At 39.7% G+C, this 19,716-nt stretch overlaps 1 protein-coding gene across 1 annotated transcript; it reads left to right on the plus strand.

The window, feature by feature from the left end:
* The first annotated feature begins 1,193 nt into the window (after window positions 1-1,193).
* On the plus strand, window positions 1,194-19,643 carry LOC135257631 (lysosomal-associated transmembrane protein 4B-like). Its single transcript, XM_064340570.1, has 7 exons — window positions 1,194-1,497; window positions 4,495-4,606; window positions 6,820-6,893; window positions 7,575-7,697; window positions 7,802-7,900; window positions 11,792-11,887; window positions 17,619-19,643. The coding sequence occupies exons 1-7, from the start codon at window positions 1,405-1,407 to the stop codon at window positions 17,691-17,693; spliced, it is 672 nt and encodes a 223-aa protein (XP_064196640.1). The 5' UTR covers window positions 1,194-1,404; the 3' UTR covers window positions 17,694-19,643.
* Window positions 19,644-19,716: the final 73 nt, after the last annotated feature.

The raw sequence follows: 19,716 nt of genomic DNA on the forward strand, positions 1-19,716 counted from the left end.
TAAATTCACATAATTATCCAATTTCTGACGAGCTGCTGTTGCTGGCTTTACAATGGCTGGTACAGCAGAAATAAAGGGTTTGTATTTTAAAGGGTCTTTTAGTACCCTGAAAAGAGCTATATTAATTTTAAAAAAGTGTTATTTTATTTATGTTATTGTTAAGCAAAGATGCACTTCATGTATCTCCAAAGGAGCTTGGACTGTGATGTGATGCCTGCAGAGGATATACATATGGGCAGATGGCAGTCAGTAATCCACAGATCACTTTGTCCTGTTACTTAAGGGAGGGAAAACAAAGAAAGCAACTTAAAGGAGGGAAAACAAAGAAAGCAACTAAATAACCTGCTTATTTTGCTACGTATGAGCAGACGCACTGCTATCATCGCAGCGTCCTTTAGGTGGCGCCCAAGGGAATGTCTTATTGGTAATGAAATCCATACCAGCATTGAAAGATCATCCCTTTGAAGGTGACATGTAATATGACGCTACACTTTCAAGATGGGGACGTCTAGTAAAGACAATGACAAAATGCTTTTGAGAATTGGGAATTGCACATTTATCTACTAAATGCATCAGCAATGAGTGAACAATATCAAACTAAACTCTGCTATTTCCTAACATAGTTTCCTATATCTTCACCAAATGAACGACATTATGCACCATAATAAGCCATGTCACAAAATGTTTTTTTTGTTTTGTTTGTTTCTTTGTTGTTTGTCAGTACGCACGTCTATATTATACCCTAAGCAGATATCAACCTATTCAATTTAAGTTTACCGTTATAGGTTATTGATTGATTGTAGGAGACTGACTGATTGTTAGCTTATAGCACCACTGGCCTTGCTTTTTCGTTTTCACTCTTTCCTCGCTTTTAAATGTGTTTTATTTCTCCTTGAGTTTTGTTAAGCAAGAAACGAAGGTGCATAATTGAATGCTCTGAATAAAACGATAATGGACAAAACATTTTAAAACATTCCAATCGTTTCAGCTAGACAGTTCTTTCGATTATAAGGACGCGCACATATTCATATAACGCGCACTTTTAGAAGAGTATATGAAAAATCAACTTGGTAGCACCATTCAATAGTAGGTTAATTTTAATTTCGCGGCTTCGGCTGACTGGATTTGACTAGTTCCCGAAACGAGGAATTACATCACAGGCTCACTGATCCCCCCTGAAATCCAGCTCCGGTCACATGGCACGGAGATGTTCGTCAATTAGGACTGAGTTGGACCAATGTTGCGTCGACGAGAACACCGCATGCCAACGCATCAAAAAATTTAGGACGTCTCCGACTGAATGCCGATCTAGAGGGACGACAACACAATCAATTCGTTGCGATACCTTATGCTTTTATTATTTAGAACCATATATGAAATAGCTGTATTACCTCGGGCTGCAAGATGATTTCCCCGTGGGACCGATGGTATTCGACGAGTTGCTGCCTCTGCTGTCATGTTCGGACGGGAACGATTATCCTGGGGATTTGGTATATGGTGAGCTCAACTGCTCTATTCAAAACTTTTGTTATTTTAGCTATTTATGCTATTGTTTTTTTATATTAATTAAGCGAATTAATTTGCGAAATGTGTTTTCCGTATTTAATTTATCTTTTACACTTAGGGTGTTCGTTCTCTTTAATTTGTTGCAAAGATTGTAGCTAGGCATATAGTTTTATGCTTAGCTCGACTCCTTTAATGACTGTATATTTGTCTGAATGTTGCATAGCCTACAGGTCTATTTTAGTTATCCCGCAGTCAGTTGGCTATAGTCTATAACATTTGCTGTCTCGTGGTTAAATGCTATTTTGGGTGTTAATTGTGTGTTCTATTAGAGTTGCGTAGGTTTTGGTTTAATGTTTCAATTAGTCTAATCATTACAGTTAAAACGTTTGATGATGGAGGAATTTCACTTTTCAGTTTACGACCAAATTAATGATTTCAGAAGTGGTACAGTTGTGGTATTGATATGAACCCTGTTACAGTTGAACGGGTTACATGTTCTGTTTAAAATACAACAATATCTGCTAACTTAATTAGCTAAACTCACTGTAAGGGCCACTCCTTCCTTTGAAGTTTGAATTTCCCTGTTTGGAACATAAGGAGCCCCACTGGAAACAACCATGCCATAGAAATAAAAATCTTTTTTTTAAAACAGCGCGTGCTTAAATTATATGTTGGACTTTATTGTTAAGGCCCTTTATGAAGCTGGAATAATCATTATCAAATATTTCTGATAGTATAATAAAAGCAATATATATTTAATCTACTAACTGACCCATTACAGAGGACATCCGATTATTCTCTCTTTATGTGCATGCGTAAATTGTAAAAATATTTCATTTACTCTTGAAATGAATTCTCTGACTGGCCTTTCGTTTGAAACTCATGGGCTTGTAGGATCATCCAGGACTTGTCCCTAAGTGCGTCTGTGGAATTTATACTTGTCTGTACGACTGAAAAAATGGCTATAAAATGATGGATTCGTTCTTACACTGTCTGAAAGAGCAGATTTTGTGAGCAAACTCTGTTCTGAGTGCCTCTCAGTTATGTAATGCGGCCTAATGGTATTATTGTTATTCTGATAATTTTGTGCAAAATAACTTATCCTTACCACTAAAGAAGATCCAATTTAGCACATGTTCAGTTATCAGGCTAGACAAATGCTGTATACGGATAGCGACAATCTTCATATGATTGGCAGATGACTGCCGAACTCCGACGGAAAGAAAATAATATAGACCTACATTCCTCATTATAAATTTAAAATCAATTATAAATGCAACAAGTCACATGGAGACGAAGTATAATAGGGCCTACTGAAATGTGATCTGAATGTTGACGTGGTTGCCTAAAGACAATGGAAGGTTTTCCATTGCCAGTCATGAAACTCTAGTAACCTGCTCTGCATTTTCTATGAACTTGGCTACTGTAATGGAGCTGTCCAACAGTTCAGCAACATGCACCGCAGTTGTCATTTTTTCCCTCTTTTTGGTTTCAGTCGACTTCAGTTGCTGGAATCACGGTTCGAGAACAATATAAAGGATAAAGTAATACTATTGGATTCAACAGTGTATCTTAAAGCCCAATATATGTTAGACGTTCACAGGGAGACAGCACTCAACATAACGGGCATGAACATAATTAGTTTTATTCTTCAAGCAACGTCCTAAGGCTATTTAAATTATGATATGACATCCTCATTGTACTCTGTGGTCACGAAACGTCCATCAGTTATTGTAAATGTGTCTTACACTTAATATCGTTATACCTACAATGGTAAAGACGTGCGCAAATAAAATAGACTAGGCCTAAAATTGCTCATTGATGTGTTTAGATGCACAATTCAAGATGTTCAATTCGCACCGGTGCTTATTTTGCTTTCATCACGGAAGATGGGTATACAGTAGCTTTATCACATTGATACAGTGCGTCACAGTTTGAAAAAAGTCACGGTTAACCACGTCAAAGCACTGCACACAGACGGGAATTGAAACAAAACGGGTGCACCACGAATATAGTACTAGCAGTTATGATTGTTTTACCTACAAACTCATGAAATATAGTAAAGCATACGAAGAAGAAAAACAGACTCTGGCTTAAAAGTGAGATGCAGCTAGACGGATCTGAAATGCGGATGCTGTCGTTACACTGTGCCGTTACACTATGCCAGACGCGCCCGACTCTAGATGGAAACTGTGAAAAACAGCTCTCTGCCACTCAGAGCTAAATCTAAAGCTATAACCCCTTTGAGTCATTCACCTCCCGGTTACACTTGCATTCATTGTAATGCGGTAATGCGGTTTGTCTAGAAAACAAAGTCATGGCACTTTAATGTATTACGTCAAGTGCACATGCTAATATGCACATTAGGCCCACAGCTACCTCAGATTTCTTTTGGCGTGACAGGCTCATAGGCTTTCGTGTATTGCTTATCAACGAGACAACACCAGTTAGCATGCTATGGAAATTTTTTAATGAAAAAATTGGGAAAGGTGCATGTAAACTGTAATATCATTAAGCAAATTTTAAAAATTGATTTTAGCTTTGGAAATAAAATGTGTAGAAAACAATGTTGTGTATCACAATAATGGAATGCCAGACTTTTTGATTTTGTTTCTTTTACCTGGAACATTTTATAGTTGCATTATTTCCATGAACTATATTGGTTATGGTACCTATCAGCATGTAGCTTATGCTCTTGAGGGCTTATCACCCACTGAGAACCTGTGTGCTAAAGGTTAGGTTGCATCCCATTGCCTTAGAAGGAGATTTAACTGCGTTTTGTTTTGTTTTTTCAACAGTAAAATTTCCCTCAAAGCTGTATGCACACAATGTGTAATATCTGAATGTATAATGTATTTAATGAACTACATGTATGGTGTTTATGCATAACATTTTGCTCTGTCTCTTCAAAAGAAAGTTGGATTGATTTTTTTCAGGAGCCTCTGGGCATCTTTTTTTGTTAAAGCTTTGTCTGTCCCTCCCCTGTAGCTCATCAATGCAGTGGTGCTCTTGATTCTGCTCACCGCCCTCAGCGATCCTGACCAATATCACCTGACCAGTGCTGAGCTGGCCAATGACCTCGATGTGATGGACGATGCCAGTAAGCGAGCCGCCGATCGAATTGATCAAATGAGCCGACAATCAAATGTCAACAGTGTCAATCGAGTGTCTATTGAAGGCGTGACGAGACACATTGATGCCCTCATATGCTTTGAGCCACAGTGTCCTAATCATGCTGCTCAGTGTGTTTGCCCCTGCATTGGTGTGACGTTTCTTTTTCAGCATTTAGAAAGAAAATCTTCTGGTAAACCTTCAGCTCAAATGCCCTCAAGAAATATACATGAATTTAAGGATGACTTCTCTATCAGCTATCAATTTTAAATAAACACAAAGTTTTTCATTTCTAAAAAAAAGAATTTAGAGTAGAACATAAATAGTAGTTATAATGATACTGCAAATACTCAAATATTTCTCTGGTAGAACAAAACATAATTGTATGAAATGTCTGTTAAAAAGCCTTGTGGTAAAAATTCTAACTAAAAGGGGAATCTGCTAGCTGTATGTCTGCTCCCAGCACCAGTGATTTTGATTGAGACTGACTGCGCTGTCCCAGTTTCCGGAGATTACCACTAGCCGTCCCTCTGAATCTCTGCCCTGCCATTGGCTGAGCCCGCCTTGTGTCGGGCCCTGGCTGAAGCCATACTCGTTAAAGCAGCGGCTCTTGTTTGGTAATATGGGGGCTGTCAGGGCACATAGAGCACAGTGCACCCTCACACAGATGGAGGGGATTATGGAGGCTGCATCATCCGTGGTGCTAAAGCCCGAGTCATCACGGCAAGGCGAAAGGAAGGGAGGGTGGGTGGGGGTAGGCCACTGCCCTCTGCCACCACTGACCTATCAGACTACTGAACAGGACGGGGAGCACAGATCTGTTTAGAGGGCATCTGTGATTGCGCATTATGCAAAGTCATAGCATGCGAGGATCATGGAAAAAAAAAATTCTTACTTGTGCCTACAAGCTTAGACGTGTTGACACGCAAGGACATTTGGTGTGCGCAGCAGTGGCTGTTTCTGGAACTACTCAGGCAATTAGTTAAACTTTCGTTTTTCTTTTTGGTGTCACATTATTTTCGAATTAATAACCGCCTGTCCTTTTCACAGTTGAATAAATAGGATTGGCTAATGAGCTCTAATAGGCTCATTTAATGCTGACATTGCTTCCAGAGCTCGATTTGGCAGTGTTATTACATGTGATGAAGGCCCCTTGTGAAGTGTGTGTGGAGAGCAGTTAATTAAAGAACAAAGCCAACTAATTTAAATAAGCACAATTAAATGTCTCTCAGCAATTTTATTTTGGATATCTTTATAGCACCCAAAATGTGTGCTGTTAGGCTGACAATAGTTTGGCCCTCTTACAGCTAGTACCATATGATTGTTTTCTTGAAAAAACTGATGAATGCAACATATCTATGGGCAAAACCTACACACAAATCAAATTTTTATAAAATATCTTTCTTTGCTTTACTAGTTTTTTCTGCTTGGTCATCAGTACATTAGCGAGTCGTTCTCTTAGCGTTTGCTATGCAGGCATTCGGACGTCCTTCCCCCTGCAGCATGTGGCCCCAGCCGCAGTTTGCTGTATTTACATAGCTGAGGTCGCCGGTCACAGTGCCGGACTCTGCAGCAGCCTGCCAGAGGCCAGGCTCAGCACGGCTGGATGATATTCCACAGTGACAAGCCACAGAAATAGCAAGGATGCAGCGGTCACTGTGCGCTTCTGTAATCACGACTGGCATTACATAACCATTTCCAAGTCATTACAATTTTCCGTCGCACCCTCTGATTTAATTTGCAGTCTCTAAAAGGAGTCACACGGGGAATCACCATATCCTGAAGTCAAAGGACAGCAACGCTGCCCTTTCGTGTTGTTTATTGGCGGTGGCAAAGCATCCATGCGTGCTGTTCGTTACGAAACATAATCATCCTCGCAATGTGGCTTGATGGGTAACATCTGCTCGTATCTGCAGCAGCTGAGCTCTCATTGCATAGGTTGGGCGAGGGTGAGACCAGGGCGCTGTCTGGCATCCCATCTCACATCCCTTCACCCGCACACGGAAACACGTGCGACTCAACATCCGAGGTTACATAAGACATGATGTTTGCCTGAGATAGACTGGATAAAACTCATTGAAATAACTAAATCGGCAGAAGACTTGATAACTGTGATAACTGGCAAGATTCTTATTTGTACAGGAAGTCTTGCATAAGGATATTGTGATTATGATTGCTAATCTAGCCTCTCTTTTTTTGCAGATATGTGCATTGCCACCGCAATCTCCCTCCTTATGATACTAATATGTGGAATGGCGACATATGGTGCTTATAAGGTGAATGAATATTTTAATTAATTTGATGCTCTTGAGATCCATGATCATTTTATATCATTATGGAGACAGACACCCTTTTATTAGTGTACTAATATTCATTAATTCATTCCATTTTAGCTATAAATCCACATATTTTATTATAAACTCACTAAAGTGGCAGGTCTGTAGAGTGATGCTATGACAATTCCGGGACACAACATGACAATGGTTGGCCTTAACTGTAGTGTTACAGCACTGCCATTTTGTCTGAAGTACTGTCACTTTGTTTGGACTTGGATTCTCTGATCCAATTGGATTCTCTGATATCTTATAGCTGCTGAGTAATTCAATAAATCTGAATACCATCCCACGGGTCTGTACTGAGTCCCAACCATGCTTCTGCTGAATCCTGACCATGTCTGTACTGAATCCTGACAATGTCAGTGCTCACTGTAGCTGGCAGCCCTGCAGGATGGCACATGATTGGCTGTAATTTCGCTCAGAGAGGAAGGGTTTATCTGGGCGGGTTTGTCTCCTCACAGCAGCATCTCCCCGTGTCAATCAAGCAACTACAGCACATGCTTTAGAAGATGTCACATGCTTGTCTTGAATTAATGGAGGAAATTACAGTGATGAAATGACCCCAAGAATGTGATAACCTTGGTTAAAAATAATAATAAGTAAATCTCTATGCCATTTTAGCACCATGCTGCCTGGATAATTCCGTTCTTCTGCTACCAAATCTTCGACTTTGCACTTAACACCCTGGTTGCAGTTAGTATTGTGGTCTACCCCAGCACCATCCAAGATTACCTTCATCAGCTGGTGAGTGGGACTCCAACACCCTTTCTTCTGTAAATTTTTAAATAATTGAGCCCCCAGACACATAGATGTGTCTCTGACTCTGGACCTTGCTGTCACACTTACAGCCTGAGAACTTCCCTTACAAGGAGGAGATCATGTCCATGAACAGCGTGTGCCTCGTCTTCATCGTACTCCTCTTCATCGGCTGCATCCTGGCCTTCAAGGTAAGGGTTCAGTTCATGTTTTTTGACAGTGTCATTGTACCATATTTTACCAGGGCCAGCTCTTGACATAGGCATCAAGGGCGGTCATCTATCTGGAGTGGAGGGTACCAGAGGAAGGAAAAAATAGAAAACAAAAATGGGTGTGTTGCATCCATGACAGTTGGTAGCCAGCACTAATCCCCTTTCCCCATCACCCTGGTCCACAATCCTTGTCTCTCTCTTCCTCTAGTCTGCAATCTGTATCATTAATTATCGCAAACCAGTCATTAACTAATGTATTTACAAAAAAGTTTTGGTAGTAATATACATTAATTCACTCTAAGCTAAGTGTCCTATATTTAATTTTAAATTAATCTAATCTTTTGACTAACACAATCATGCTGTGAAAGATGAGCTGCCAATATGCCTCATACTCAGCATCTCAGCTCTTTAAGCATGCATGCAAATGTTCTAATTGGGGAAATTGCAATAAATAAATAAATAAATAAGAACAACACCTCATGTAAAAATAATTATCCAGCATGGCTGTCACATATGACTGATCACTGTATGCTTATTCAAACAGACAGGTTCCTCAGGGGAGTAAAATGGAACAGCTGACCTGTGAACTATGTAAACAAACAGGTTTTAAAATATTTGTCCTATCCCAGAATTTTTCCCACATGCAGATGTAGTCATATGCAGTGCAGTATTTCAAAAATACCTACTGATCTCAGAGTCCACTATGACAGTGGCAGAATCAAAATATACTCTTTATAAATAAAAAGTGAATCACAAAAACATATACTCTCTCTCAAGCGTCATAGTTATGATTGCCATTTCTAATGGATCAATATTACTCCTCTCATTACAGTTAGCATATACCACATTTAGGTAAGCTCATACAGGAAAAATAAAGACACAACTCCAACATATTCAGCTATATATATGTGTGTGTGTGTGTGCGTGTGCGTGTGCATGTATGTGTGTGTGTGTGTGTGTGTGTGTGTGTGTGTGTGTTTGTGTGCGTGTATGTGTGGGTGTGTGTGTGTGTGTGTGTGTGTGTGCGTGCGTGGTGTGTGTGTGTGTGTGTGTGTGTGTGTGTGTGTGTTTGTGTGTGTGTATGTGTGGGTGTGTGTGTGTTTGTTGTTCCCTTCCTTTAACATAAGGACACTTTGTACTATGAGTGTCACTGTGCCTGGAGCGGCACAAAGGAGTGTGCTTGAGCAGATGCTTTAGCAGTAGTTGTGCTAGCCCATGGAATGCTGCATCTTTGGAACGTGGGACTTTTCAAAGTTTGCCTTTTATTCTTTTCTTTGCCACTCAGATCAAAACAAATTTTTAGCACACATGATAATAATATTTAAGAACCCTAGGAGAGCTTTCTGTTTTAATATACTGAAGTTGAGCAAGCTACAGTGGCGTAGGCAGCAATAAATAAATGTTTTGGCAGACTTGAGAAAAAGTGGGTAGACGATTAGGTAGGTTATTTTGGAATACATTTTCCACTTGCGGTATGCTCCGCTCCAGCACTCCTTGGTGCTATTCTATGAGATAATCCTAATGGCAATGTGGTCATTGTCCTAACTATTCCACATCTACCACCATTACAGTAAGACTAAGTACACAAGAAGGAAAGCACAGGCTTCAGCACAGGCTTCAAATAAACCAAAACCATGGCACCCGTCCCTATAAAGCATGCAAATGCAAATATTAAGGATATATTTTCTGCCATTTTATTGGGTAGGACTGACTGTTATCTATCTTGATAGGCCTCGGCCTACCCAGGCCTGACCACAGCTATGTGCCTGGCAGGCAAGCTAGCTAGAGTAGAGAGTGACATTTGTTTTTGACTTTTCATTCAAATTAAGCACTTTCTCTACATAAATGTAAGACACTGAACTATGATTAGCTCGAAGAAACAGGAGTAATTATTTTGTTGTTGTTCAAGTCTAGGTCATTGTAATCTTAAAAAAGATCTTGGAATATCTGTGTTTATAGAATGCCAGTGTATTTTTTTCCCTGCCTTTTGCCTCTTTTTTCTGCGTAAAAACGCAGAATCTTGTATTAATGTGACCGCTATTTAAGGGTACTATAGACATTGCAGCTTTGGCCATTCGTTATGATTTTGTTCTGATGGGGCCCCCAAGGGCACTCCCTCTGACAGCTCAAAGCCCTCAGAAAGCACAGCCGTTCTCAGGACAGTGCTCAGCCAGTGCTGTTTTTATAGCACAAGAATGGGAGTCATTGTCCGAGGGACACTGCAAACGTTGGCTTTGGTCGTCTGGGGCCCCGGGGACTATGGGGGCTGTCACATTATGCTGAAAAACTGCCAAACTGCTTCATGTCACACTGCGCACCCCTGTATAAACCTGTGGGAAGTGTATGTAGTCCTTTACTTTTCAAGAGGCAGGAACACTGGGGGTATTCAAGGCCCGGCTTGATACAGTGTTAGATACTATCTAGCTTTTAGGTCAACTAAGCATTAAGTACAGTTTAGTGGTAGGAATAGACGAGCAGTGTTGGGCTGAATGGCCTGTTCTCGTCTTACGTCACGTTACGTTATGTTATGTTATTGTACTCTTGTCATAATATTGCAGTTATGTGGTACAAAGCCTGCTTGGAACATGAGATGTAGATGAAGCAATATGAAATGTGCTTCTCTTATTTCATGGTAAGATTCTGAGTAGGATCTGTAACAAACCAGGTATTGGCTTGGATTCTCTCTCGTTTATCTTTAAATTTGGCTTCCAAATAAATGTAATCTCTTTGGCTAACAAGAACTGGAGTCTCAAAATTAATGGTAATAAATGATCTTAAAAAACATTTACATATCATATTCACATTTATCATATCTTATTCACAAATGCAGGCCAAATTAGCGCACATTCATGCTTCTTTGTTTAAATTCCTTCCATGCTCTTAAAAACTGTGTGGGAGCAGGAGAGGTAAAATGAATTTTGGGCTAACTCAAGTATGCTTCAGTGTTCATGCCAGTGAATATAGATATAATTCACTTCCAAAGATATACACAGCAGTATTAGAGGTGCCAGCTGTGGGCTGTGTCACTCAGCTCTTGGGACTCTCTCCTGTTAGACTCAGCAACTAAAGCAGAGTGTTTGGCTTGAGGATGCTGCCACTAGTTGGAAAGTGAGAGTTACCGATGTGAGAGAACACTGGGACTGTGTTATTTGTCACTCGAGCTAAGTGTCGCCCTGGCTGCTCAGCCTAGAGTCCTCTGTTTTTTCTGTGGTTTTTCTGTGTGGGGTTAGTCACTTCCTTCCTCCTTAGTCTTCATCACTGTCATGCCTGTGAGTGGGACATTTATTGACGTGATACATCTAAGCTCCCTCACTTGTATTCAGAACTTGTGTAATGCAGGTGTAAGGTCAAAACCAGTCCTTTGTGGTTTAAATCTTCGCTATTCTGTAATGGTAGACATGCTTAAAGCATGTAAACTCACATTGATTTCTGTTTGGAAGAATTCAGCTCAGTAGTAACGACTTCCCCTTAAGGAAAATGCCTAAGTGAAGGTAAAATAACTACAAATAAAATTTAGTGCAACTTAAAATTGACCCATATATTTTTGCTCTTGTTCTGGTTTTTAAATATATTTCTTGGCGCTCTACTAGTAATAAAGATACACATGAATGAATGCTTGAGTACAAATGTCAAAAGCAGCTTTATATTTTGTTTTGTGTGTACATGGTGGATGCGTGTATATAGTTACTGATTTATATATAATCATATGTAATAATACAGTATATTTAAAAATGCACTCAAATTGTTTAATATAGTATTTGTTAGAATTCCCTTTTAGTGAGTAGAATGATAATAAGCATGATGTATTCTCAGCAGATTTTTTTTTGGCTATAATATTGAATGTAATTAATATGTGGGTTTTCTTTACAGGCCTATCTGATTGGTTGTGTATGGAACTGCTACAGATATGTGAGTGGAAGAGGCACCGCAGGGGTCTTGGTTTACGTCACCACTAATGACACCACAGTAAGTCACCAAAACCACAACATCCTTCTAGCCAGTGCTAAACCAATACCAAATGCTATGCTACCCATTGTAAAATCCTGCTTCATAAAAAATACAAGATACCTTTCTTCTATAGACTTCTAACCAGGAAAAAGGTAGATTGCTGAATCTGAACAAACATCCCTTCCACAAGCTCACATAAGGGGAATTCTGGTTGGGCCTGTTTCTTCAGTCTCCACACAGCCCCAGTATGCACTTTCAGCCTGGCTCACCCAAACCCAGTCTGCATTGTGTGAGTCAAAACTCAGTTTACATTACATTACATTACATTCATTTGGCAGACGCTTTTATCCAAAGCGACGTACAAAAGTGCATTTTCATGATCGTAGACAACTGCTGAACACGGGTTCAGTAAGGTACAATTACTTATTTTGTACAGCTATTTCTAGCCAAGAACAATGAACACTATCCTGGTCTAACATCTGCAAAGCCAACTAGGCAGAAGAATAAGCTACAGTATTAGGACAAATACAATTTACCAAGAAGTGCAGGGATGGGGCAACATGTAACAAGTGACAGGAAAAAAGGGTTTTTTTATTTTATTTTATTTTAAATATATTTATACAGTGTGGTGGTGGTTAGTCTAGGTATAGTCTGAAGAGATGAGTCTTCAGGCCACGGCGGAAGATGGATAGTGAGGGGGAGGTTCGGAGAGGGACGGGGAGTTTGTTCCACCACTGGGGAGCTAGGGTGGAGAAGCTCTGTGATCCCTTAGGGCGGGTGGGAGGGGTTACAAGACGCCCTGCTGCCGCAGAGCGGAGTGGTCGAGCTGGCACATAGAATTGAGTCATGTCCTGCAAGTAGATGGGGGCTGTCCTGTTGGCGGCAGTGTAGGCAAGGGTCAGGGCTTTGAATCGGATCCTGGCAGCGACTGGTAGCCAGTGAAGTGATCGCAGCAGAGGAGTGACGTGGGAGAATTTGGGGGTTTCACCTCCAAACTATTGCTGCCATGACTCCAGCCTTCCACCGACACCTGCTTATGCCAGTTTGGCTTTCCACAGGCTTCCGCACTTTTCTGTGGAAAAAGAAATGGGAAAAATAGTGAATAAAATTCACATAGAAAGTTTATACAGCGCGGGTTTCCCTTTTCTGATCCATAAAGCCGTCATGTTGGGACAGGAAGGAAGCATAAAGTAGTGAATCTCTACAGTGGTCTTTGAGGGGGTGGCTTCTCGCTGGCAAATCCATTAGCCTAACAGACTTACTCCTAAGCCTTTCCTCCCCCGGCTGGGCTGTCCCAGGGCCTGTACTACACATTCACAGCCCACCGTCCTACACCTAGGAAACTGTGAGTCTGTGGAGCCCCTGGATTCCATATCAGGCTCATCTGCAGCTACATCTCTCTGCTGAGAGATTGTAATACCCCCATATTACCACTGCTTTACCCTTACATTACTACTGCATTACCACCACATTACCACTGCTTTACCCCTACATTGCTACTGCATTACCCCCACATTACCACTGCATTACCACCACATTACCACTGCATTACCACCACATTAGCACTGCATTACCACCACATTACCACTGCTTTACCCCTACATTACTACTGCATTACCACCACATTACCACTGCATTACCACCACATTAGCACTGCATTACCACCACATTACCACTGCATTACCCCCACATTACCACTGCTTTACCCCTACATTGCTACTGCATTACCCCCACATTACCACTGCATTACATCTGCATTACGACTGCATTTCCAACACATTACCACTTAATTACCCCTACATTTACACTTAATTACCACCACATTACCACTTAATTACCCCCACATTACCACTGCATTACCACCACATTTTCACTTCATTACCACCACATTACCACGGTATTACCACCACATTACGGGAGTGGAAGGTGCGGGCAGCAGAATTGGCGATGGATTGGCTGAAGTCACTGAAGTTCTGTTCTGTAGTAATGGAAGTACAGCTCTCTGACTCACACTTTAAGACTACATGTGAATTAAATCAAAACAATTCTAGGGTGATGTCAGTTTATATCCAGTGATTTGTTCTGAAGTTTCTCAAGTGCCCAACAGCAATCTGATAAAATATATTCATTGGTTGGTTCTGCCTGATTCATGAGCTGGATTTATCTGGTAAATTACATTGCTGCTTGGCCATTCTTTGAAGTATACTAACAGTTCACTACAAACTACAATGTTATCTCTTAGTCATTTCACTATTCAAGTGAAAGGGCAAAAACTTTGGATCTATGTGTAGGCTCTTGTCCTGATTTTCTGTCTGTGGAATACTGAGGCTGAAATACAAATAGCTCCCAGTATTTACATTAATGAGTATGCCCCATCCTCTGCTTTGAATATACTTCACACTTTCGGGATATGGCATAGATAAATTACATTTTAAAAAAGGTTAATTGCTCAATTCTCTAAATTCGACCTCTAAGTTCAAGGATTCATCCATTAAAAGTACAGTACTATTTAAGAGCCCTTTTCCCTCTGATAGAACGTCACAGCTGATAAGGCAAAACTATAATTAATGATGGGCCCTGAAAAATACAGGTTTGAGGAAATGCCTTTTATCTGCTATTAGCATGGACATTTTTCACATTAACAGTGCAAATGTCTATCTGAGAAGCAAATAAATTAGTGAAGGTTTGACAGCCAGCAGTCACCCTTTTTCCGATAAAATCCCCTTGCTTAATGGTGTCTTTGGACTCCACCCAGCTCACTTCTGTCCTCCAGCAGCGGTGGTCAGATAGGTGGCGGCTCAGCAGTATGTTGGGAGATTAGTATGGATGAGCCGGGGAACCTCCCTCAGGTGCTGACAGGCTGATCCTCCTGGCCCTCACGCTGCCAGCCTGTGCCAAGGTGACCCTCAGTTCTGTCCCTGACAGATTGGAACTGTCAGGTGTGTTGCTGAAATATGTATTGCTGAATTTGCCTTGGCTTGTGACTTGCAGGTTCAGATCTCTGGTGGGGCACTGCCATTGTATCCTTGAGGGAAAAAAGGAATAAAGATAAAAGAATTTACCTGAATTGCTTCAGTAAAATGTCCAAGAATGTGGCATATTTTTTTTTCTAAAAACTTAATTTACATCTTGACCTTTCACCATTGGTCAGACAGTAGTCTAAATGTTTTCTTCTGTTGGTAATATGAACACTAAGAGACTATATAAACTAATTGAACACTAATTGAAACTAAAATAATGGCATGACAAAATCATCAAAATATCATATTAAATAAACTGAACAACTTAGTGTATATCTGTATAACTATTATGTGTGTATTTAGAAAAATCTATGCACGTTATACAAAATAAATATAATAAAATAATAAATATAAAATAACATTAGTATCTCCTGAATTCAGTCAAGTTTATTTGAGAATATTTATCAAATCAACTGTCAAACTATCAAATATTACAGTTCTGAATAGGGTAGCCAAATTCACTCATCCAAAAATTATATTTCTACTGATCAGATTCAGGGAGGAGACATCCCATCTAGACAAACAATGGTTTTAAATATTTTTTTTGATTGTGGAAAGTTGTGGAAACATTGTGTTCTCGTTTTGTTTGTCTTTTGTCCGGTGTTTAAAATATTTTCCTTTGGAAAAACGTAAAAATGTGATCTGCACCTATTTATTTACATTATAGCTAGAAACTCGTGGTTTCTGGGTGGAAAAACTGAAAAATGCTGCTACAATGTTATTATTCACCACAACCATACAACATTATAAAAAGTCACAGTAGCATTTTGTGCTCGTTGGGATTAAAATGTTTTCAGTTGTGATGGAACTATCTGTACCTTTTGGGAGACTTGAGAGAAATAAACACACTGGCACAAAGAATGGACATAATCAAAGAGCTTTTTGGATATTATATTTTCTCCATTTGATTTCCAGTTTGGCAGACAGCTTTGCATTAGGGTTGATTAATGGAATATTATCAGAACAGATGGAGGACGTTTTATTTTTTCCCTTTATTTTCATTTGATCTGTTTCCAAAACCCTGCAATTTATTTTTCAAGCGTTTCTGTGGATTAATGTTTTTTATGGTGGTTTTAAAAGGATTGCACAAGGCTTATGAAGATATTCAGAAGCTCCTCTATCAAGAGATCTCTTTCTGAAAAGAACCCCTCTCTTTACTTTGGCATGTGGTGCAGGATAAGTAAGCCTGAAAAAATGTAAACTAGGATATTGTTCTGTTTTGGCTTCATGGTGGCAGTACTGCACCAAGAGTTTAATATATAAAACAGCTGTGGCACTGAGGGACGCGAGGTGCTTTTTAGCATTGAAAACCTTAAGGCATAACTGCTTGTCAGGTTGTGTTTTAATTTCAGTTAAGTTTGTGTTATGATTTAAGTTAAGCAGATCTTTAAAGATAAATTTGCAATGGGCATCAAACTTTTCACCCAACCAAGGATGGTACAGAATGCATATACTATATATTCTTAGATATATACCAGCCTATATATTGACGTTTGTCTCTCGAGTCACCTGAGACCACACAGGTCTCCTAGACTGAAGGGCAAAAGGTGAAACTGACAGCGATACTTCAGGTTGTAGTGGCTATTTGATTTAGTGGGGGAAGGACACCTGGGAGACGTTAGAGGTTCCTCTGGCGAGGTCTGTAGGAAGTGCAGCGACCCGCGGGCAGTTCTGATGTATGGTGGTCTCCGTAGGAAACGTGGGTGGATTGTATCTGACGGGCCTTAGCCACAGGCGGGAATGCCATTTCCCACAACAGTATCCATGCAGGAGACCATGTGTGTTGGAAATATTGGTTGTGACGTCACAGATACAGAGGACAAGTGAGCTCTTAATGTTCGCTATGGCTGTTTGTAGTATAGTTTGTATTCGTGAAATTAACAGGCTGGAATCAAGAAACATCAGGCAGATGTTGTAAATACAAATGTCACAACCAAATATAAATCATAAATGCAAAGCTTTAAATAGATGCTATTTGACAAATAGCTCTCTCTTTTCAAACACATTACATAACAATTTGTGAATCTCCTGATGGTTTTCCCATTGGCATGTCACATTTGACTGGAAAGACAAATATAGTATTCTTTTTATGCGGATTAGTTTTAATGCATGTGCATTTCTTCATAAGTTAATATATTTTTGATTGCATATTTAAAAATCTATAAATATAAGGCTTTTTTTACAGTTGCTTACTGACTTAGCAAAGTGGAACTTCAAAATACTACACTCTCAATGTCTGGAATGGTAAGGATATATGACAATATATTAAAATAACAGGAGAAGAACACTGCATTCAGGGTGTGTTCTAACCAATTTATACGCACATGACAATTTACTCACATATACAAATAGATTATATTGAAGTTTCCATGGCATCTAAAAATTCTTCTTTCAGTAGATTGCTGTGTCCATCAATAAAATACTACTGTAGGTCACATCCTTAAACCTTACTTTGTTTCACATCTTGACATCTGGATTCAGGAAAGGGAAGGAAAAAATATGGCTTTTGGAGTACAGAACTTCCTTGTCTATTCCGTTTCTAGCTGGAAAGACATCTGTTTCTGGCTCACAGCTGTTCAGTGTCCTGGTATACTGTTTAACATTGTCTTGGGAATGCCCTAAGTATGCCATATAATATGTAAAATGTCCCTACCAAATAATATTAACATGTAATGGAGCATAAACCCCTTTAAGCGACCTAATCAAGTTTTTTTTTTTTTTTCCCCCAGGTGCTGTTGCCTCCATACGATGACACCATGGCCATCCCAGCCAAACAGGCCCCACCCCCGTATACCACAGCATGAAAGGGGGGTTTTCATCCCTTCTGACAGGACCTTGCTGTTGCTTCAGCTTCACCGTCATTCCATATACTGGGCACCTTCCATCCATCTCTCTCAACATTGTCCCTTTAGTTCCTGACCTGTTCTGATAGCAGCAGTGCACCTCCCTGATCTCCTGCCCCCACAGAAGCTGTAGCAATGCACTGCCTTTTATTTTCCCAAATGCAGTTGTGCTATCGGTTACACAATGTGCAACAAACTTGCACTGTTCACTGTTTAAGAGAAACCATTACTCAGTTTATGCAGGGAAAAAAATAGCTAAAGTGCAGCAAGGAGGACATTTGTGGGAAGTTGATGATTTCCATGTACCCACTGAATGTAATATCTGCTGCATTTTTCCAAATAGAATAAACAAAAACAAAATTAATCTGTTGTCTAGTAATGTGGTAAGACAATGACCAACAGATCAGATAACAATAAGAACATACACAAAAACATGTACATGCACACAGTGTGGTATTATCTTCAGTCCTAGCCCGGATTTGATTGCCTTTACACGTGACATTCCTTTCTGTTTGGGTGCACTTTAAAGTTGAGGTATGAAGTGTTTCCAAGAATGGGTGGTTTCCAAAGATTTTACACCTGCCTAAAATCTCAGTCCATTTAATAACAACAGAAAAGATATCATAAACCCACCCCTGCTTAAATATTAGTGCAAAAACACTATGTGAACCATGCTGTGTAATGACCTCAAGACCACGTTTGAGTTGAGTTTGTGTGTTGAGAGTTTCCTCTTCTAACTTGTTGTTTATCACGTGTAAATGTGATCTGTGATCTTGTCTCCGAAGTCAAATGTTGGCTGTTTTTCAGATTAAGCCAGGATCACTCCGTGTAAACAGAATAGTTTGTTCTGCCAGATGCAGGCTTTGGCACACTGCTTTAAGAACTGAGGCTGTCCTCGGAAGACCCACCCTGATGGTGCTGCCATTGTGCACAGTACAAATACACAGCAACTATTCTACAAAAGATAATACTTGCTTTCTGCTTGAGATAAGTCTCATGGGGAGAATAGTGCATTGTGTCTTTACACACACATATAGTATTTTCTGACATTATCTCTGTTGTAGTCAGTATCTGAAATTTTTTTAGCCAGATCCCTAACAAGGAGTCTTTTGGTTGCCACAGCATTTGAACAGCATGCGCTTTGGCTCTACAAATAAAATGTAATTTTGGTGTTTTCTAGCACTGTACTAATACACCTAGGTTTTTTTTTTTTGGGGGGGGGAGACATGTCACCCCCAATGTTTTCATATGGTTGCTAGACTAGCTAGTGTGCTTGTGAGACTTGATGTTTGACTATACAAGACTAGGTTGTCCAGCAGTGTGTCTCCCCCAAAGTGGCTTAATGCAACCTCAACCCTCAGTCACTGTCAGACTGCTTTATTATTTGCAAGTAATGTGCACTTATGCAAGGACCCACCAAATATTCTTGTTCTCATATCCACAAGAAGAAGGGTAGCTTAGACCTGCTGAAAGACTATTTAATAGTCCAAATCTTGAATGTGGAAAAAAATCTCTTGACACTTTACAGACAATGATGATAACTGTAAAAGTCACATTTATATGATTGAATTTATGCTTTTAAAATGTTTGTTGAAAACATGCATACTGAACAAATGTGCTATTGCTCAGTTATATCAAGGAAATGCTTCTAATGCCACAAGATCATATAGGTGGTATTTTCAGTATTTTATTGCCTGGAATATTTGGATTGGAATGACTTGAGGCACATTTAAAAAATTGAATTTGACTGGATAAAAATTGGGAGTTTTGGAAGAAGAAGAGAAGATTACTGAAATTATTACAGTCTTTCTCAACTGTACATTTATATATTTTAACTATTTCATTTGATTTCATGGTCAGAGTTGCACTGGTTTGTGTTTTATTTTGAAATAATAAAGACATCATAAGTTATGATACGTTTGTAGTGTTTTTTCTCCTCCAATATTATATTAGAGACAGTTAACAAAATGGCGATAATTTAAGC

The sequence above is a fragment of the Anguilla rostrata genome, chromosome 1, assembly GCF_018555375.3.
Source record: "Anguilla rostrata isolate EN2019 chromosome 1, ASM1855537v3, whole genome shotgun sequence".
Lineage (NCBI taxonomy): Eukaryota > Metazoa > Chordata > Actinopteri > Anguilliformes > Anguillidae > Anguilla > Anguilla rostrata.

Bases quoted from the DNA above. Each gene is read 5' to 3' on its own strand.
- LOC135257631 (XM_064340570.1), top strand. From the start codon at position 1,405: ATGATTTCCCCGTGGGACCGATGGTATTCGACGAGTTGCTGCCTCTGC. The intron at 7,901-11,791 runs GTAAGGGTTCAG...TTTTCTTTACAG, and splicing joins GCTGCATCCTGGCCTTCAAG to GCCTATCTGATTGGTTGTGT. The intron at 11,888-17,618 runs GTAAGTCACCAA...TTTTTCCCCCAG, and splicing joins TCACCACTAATGACACCACA to GTGCTGTTGCCTCCATACGA.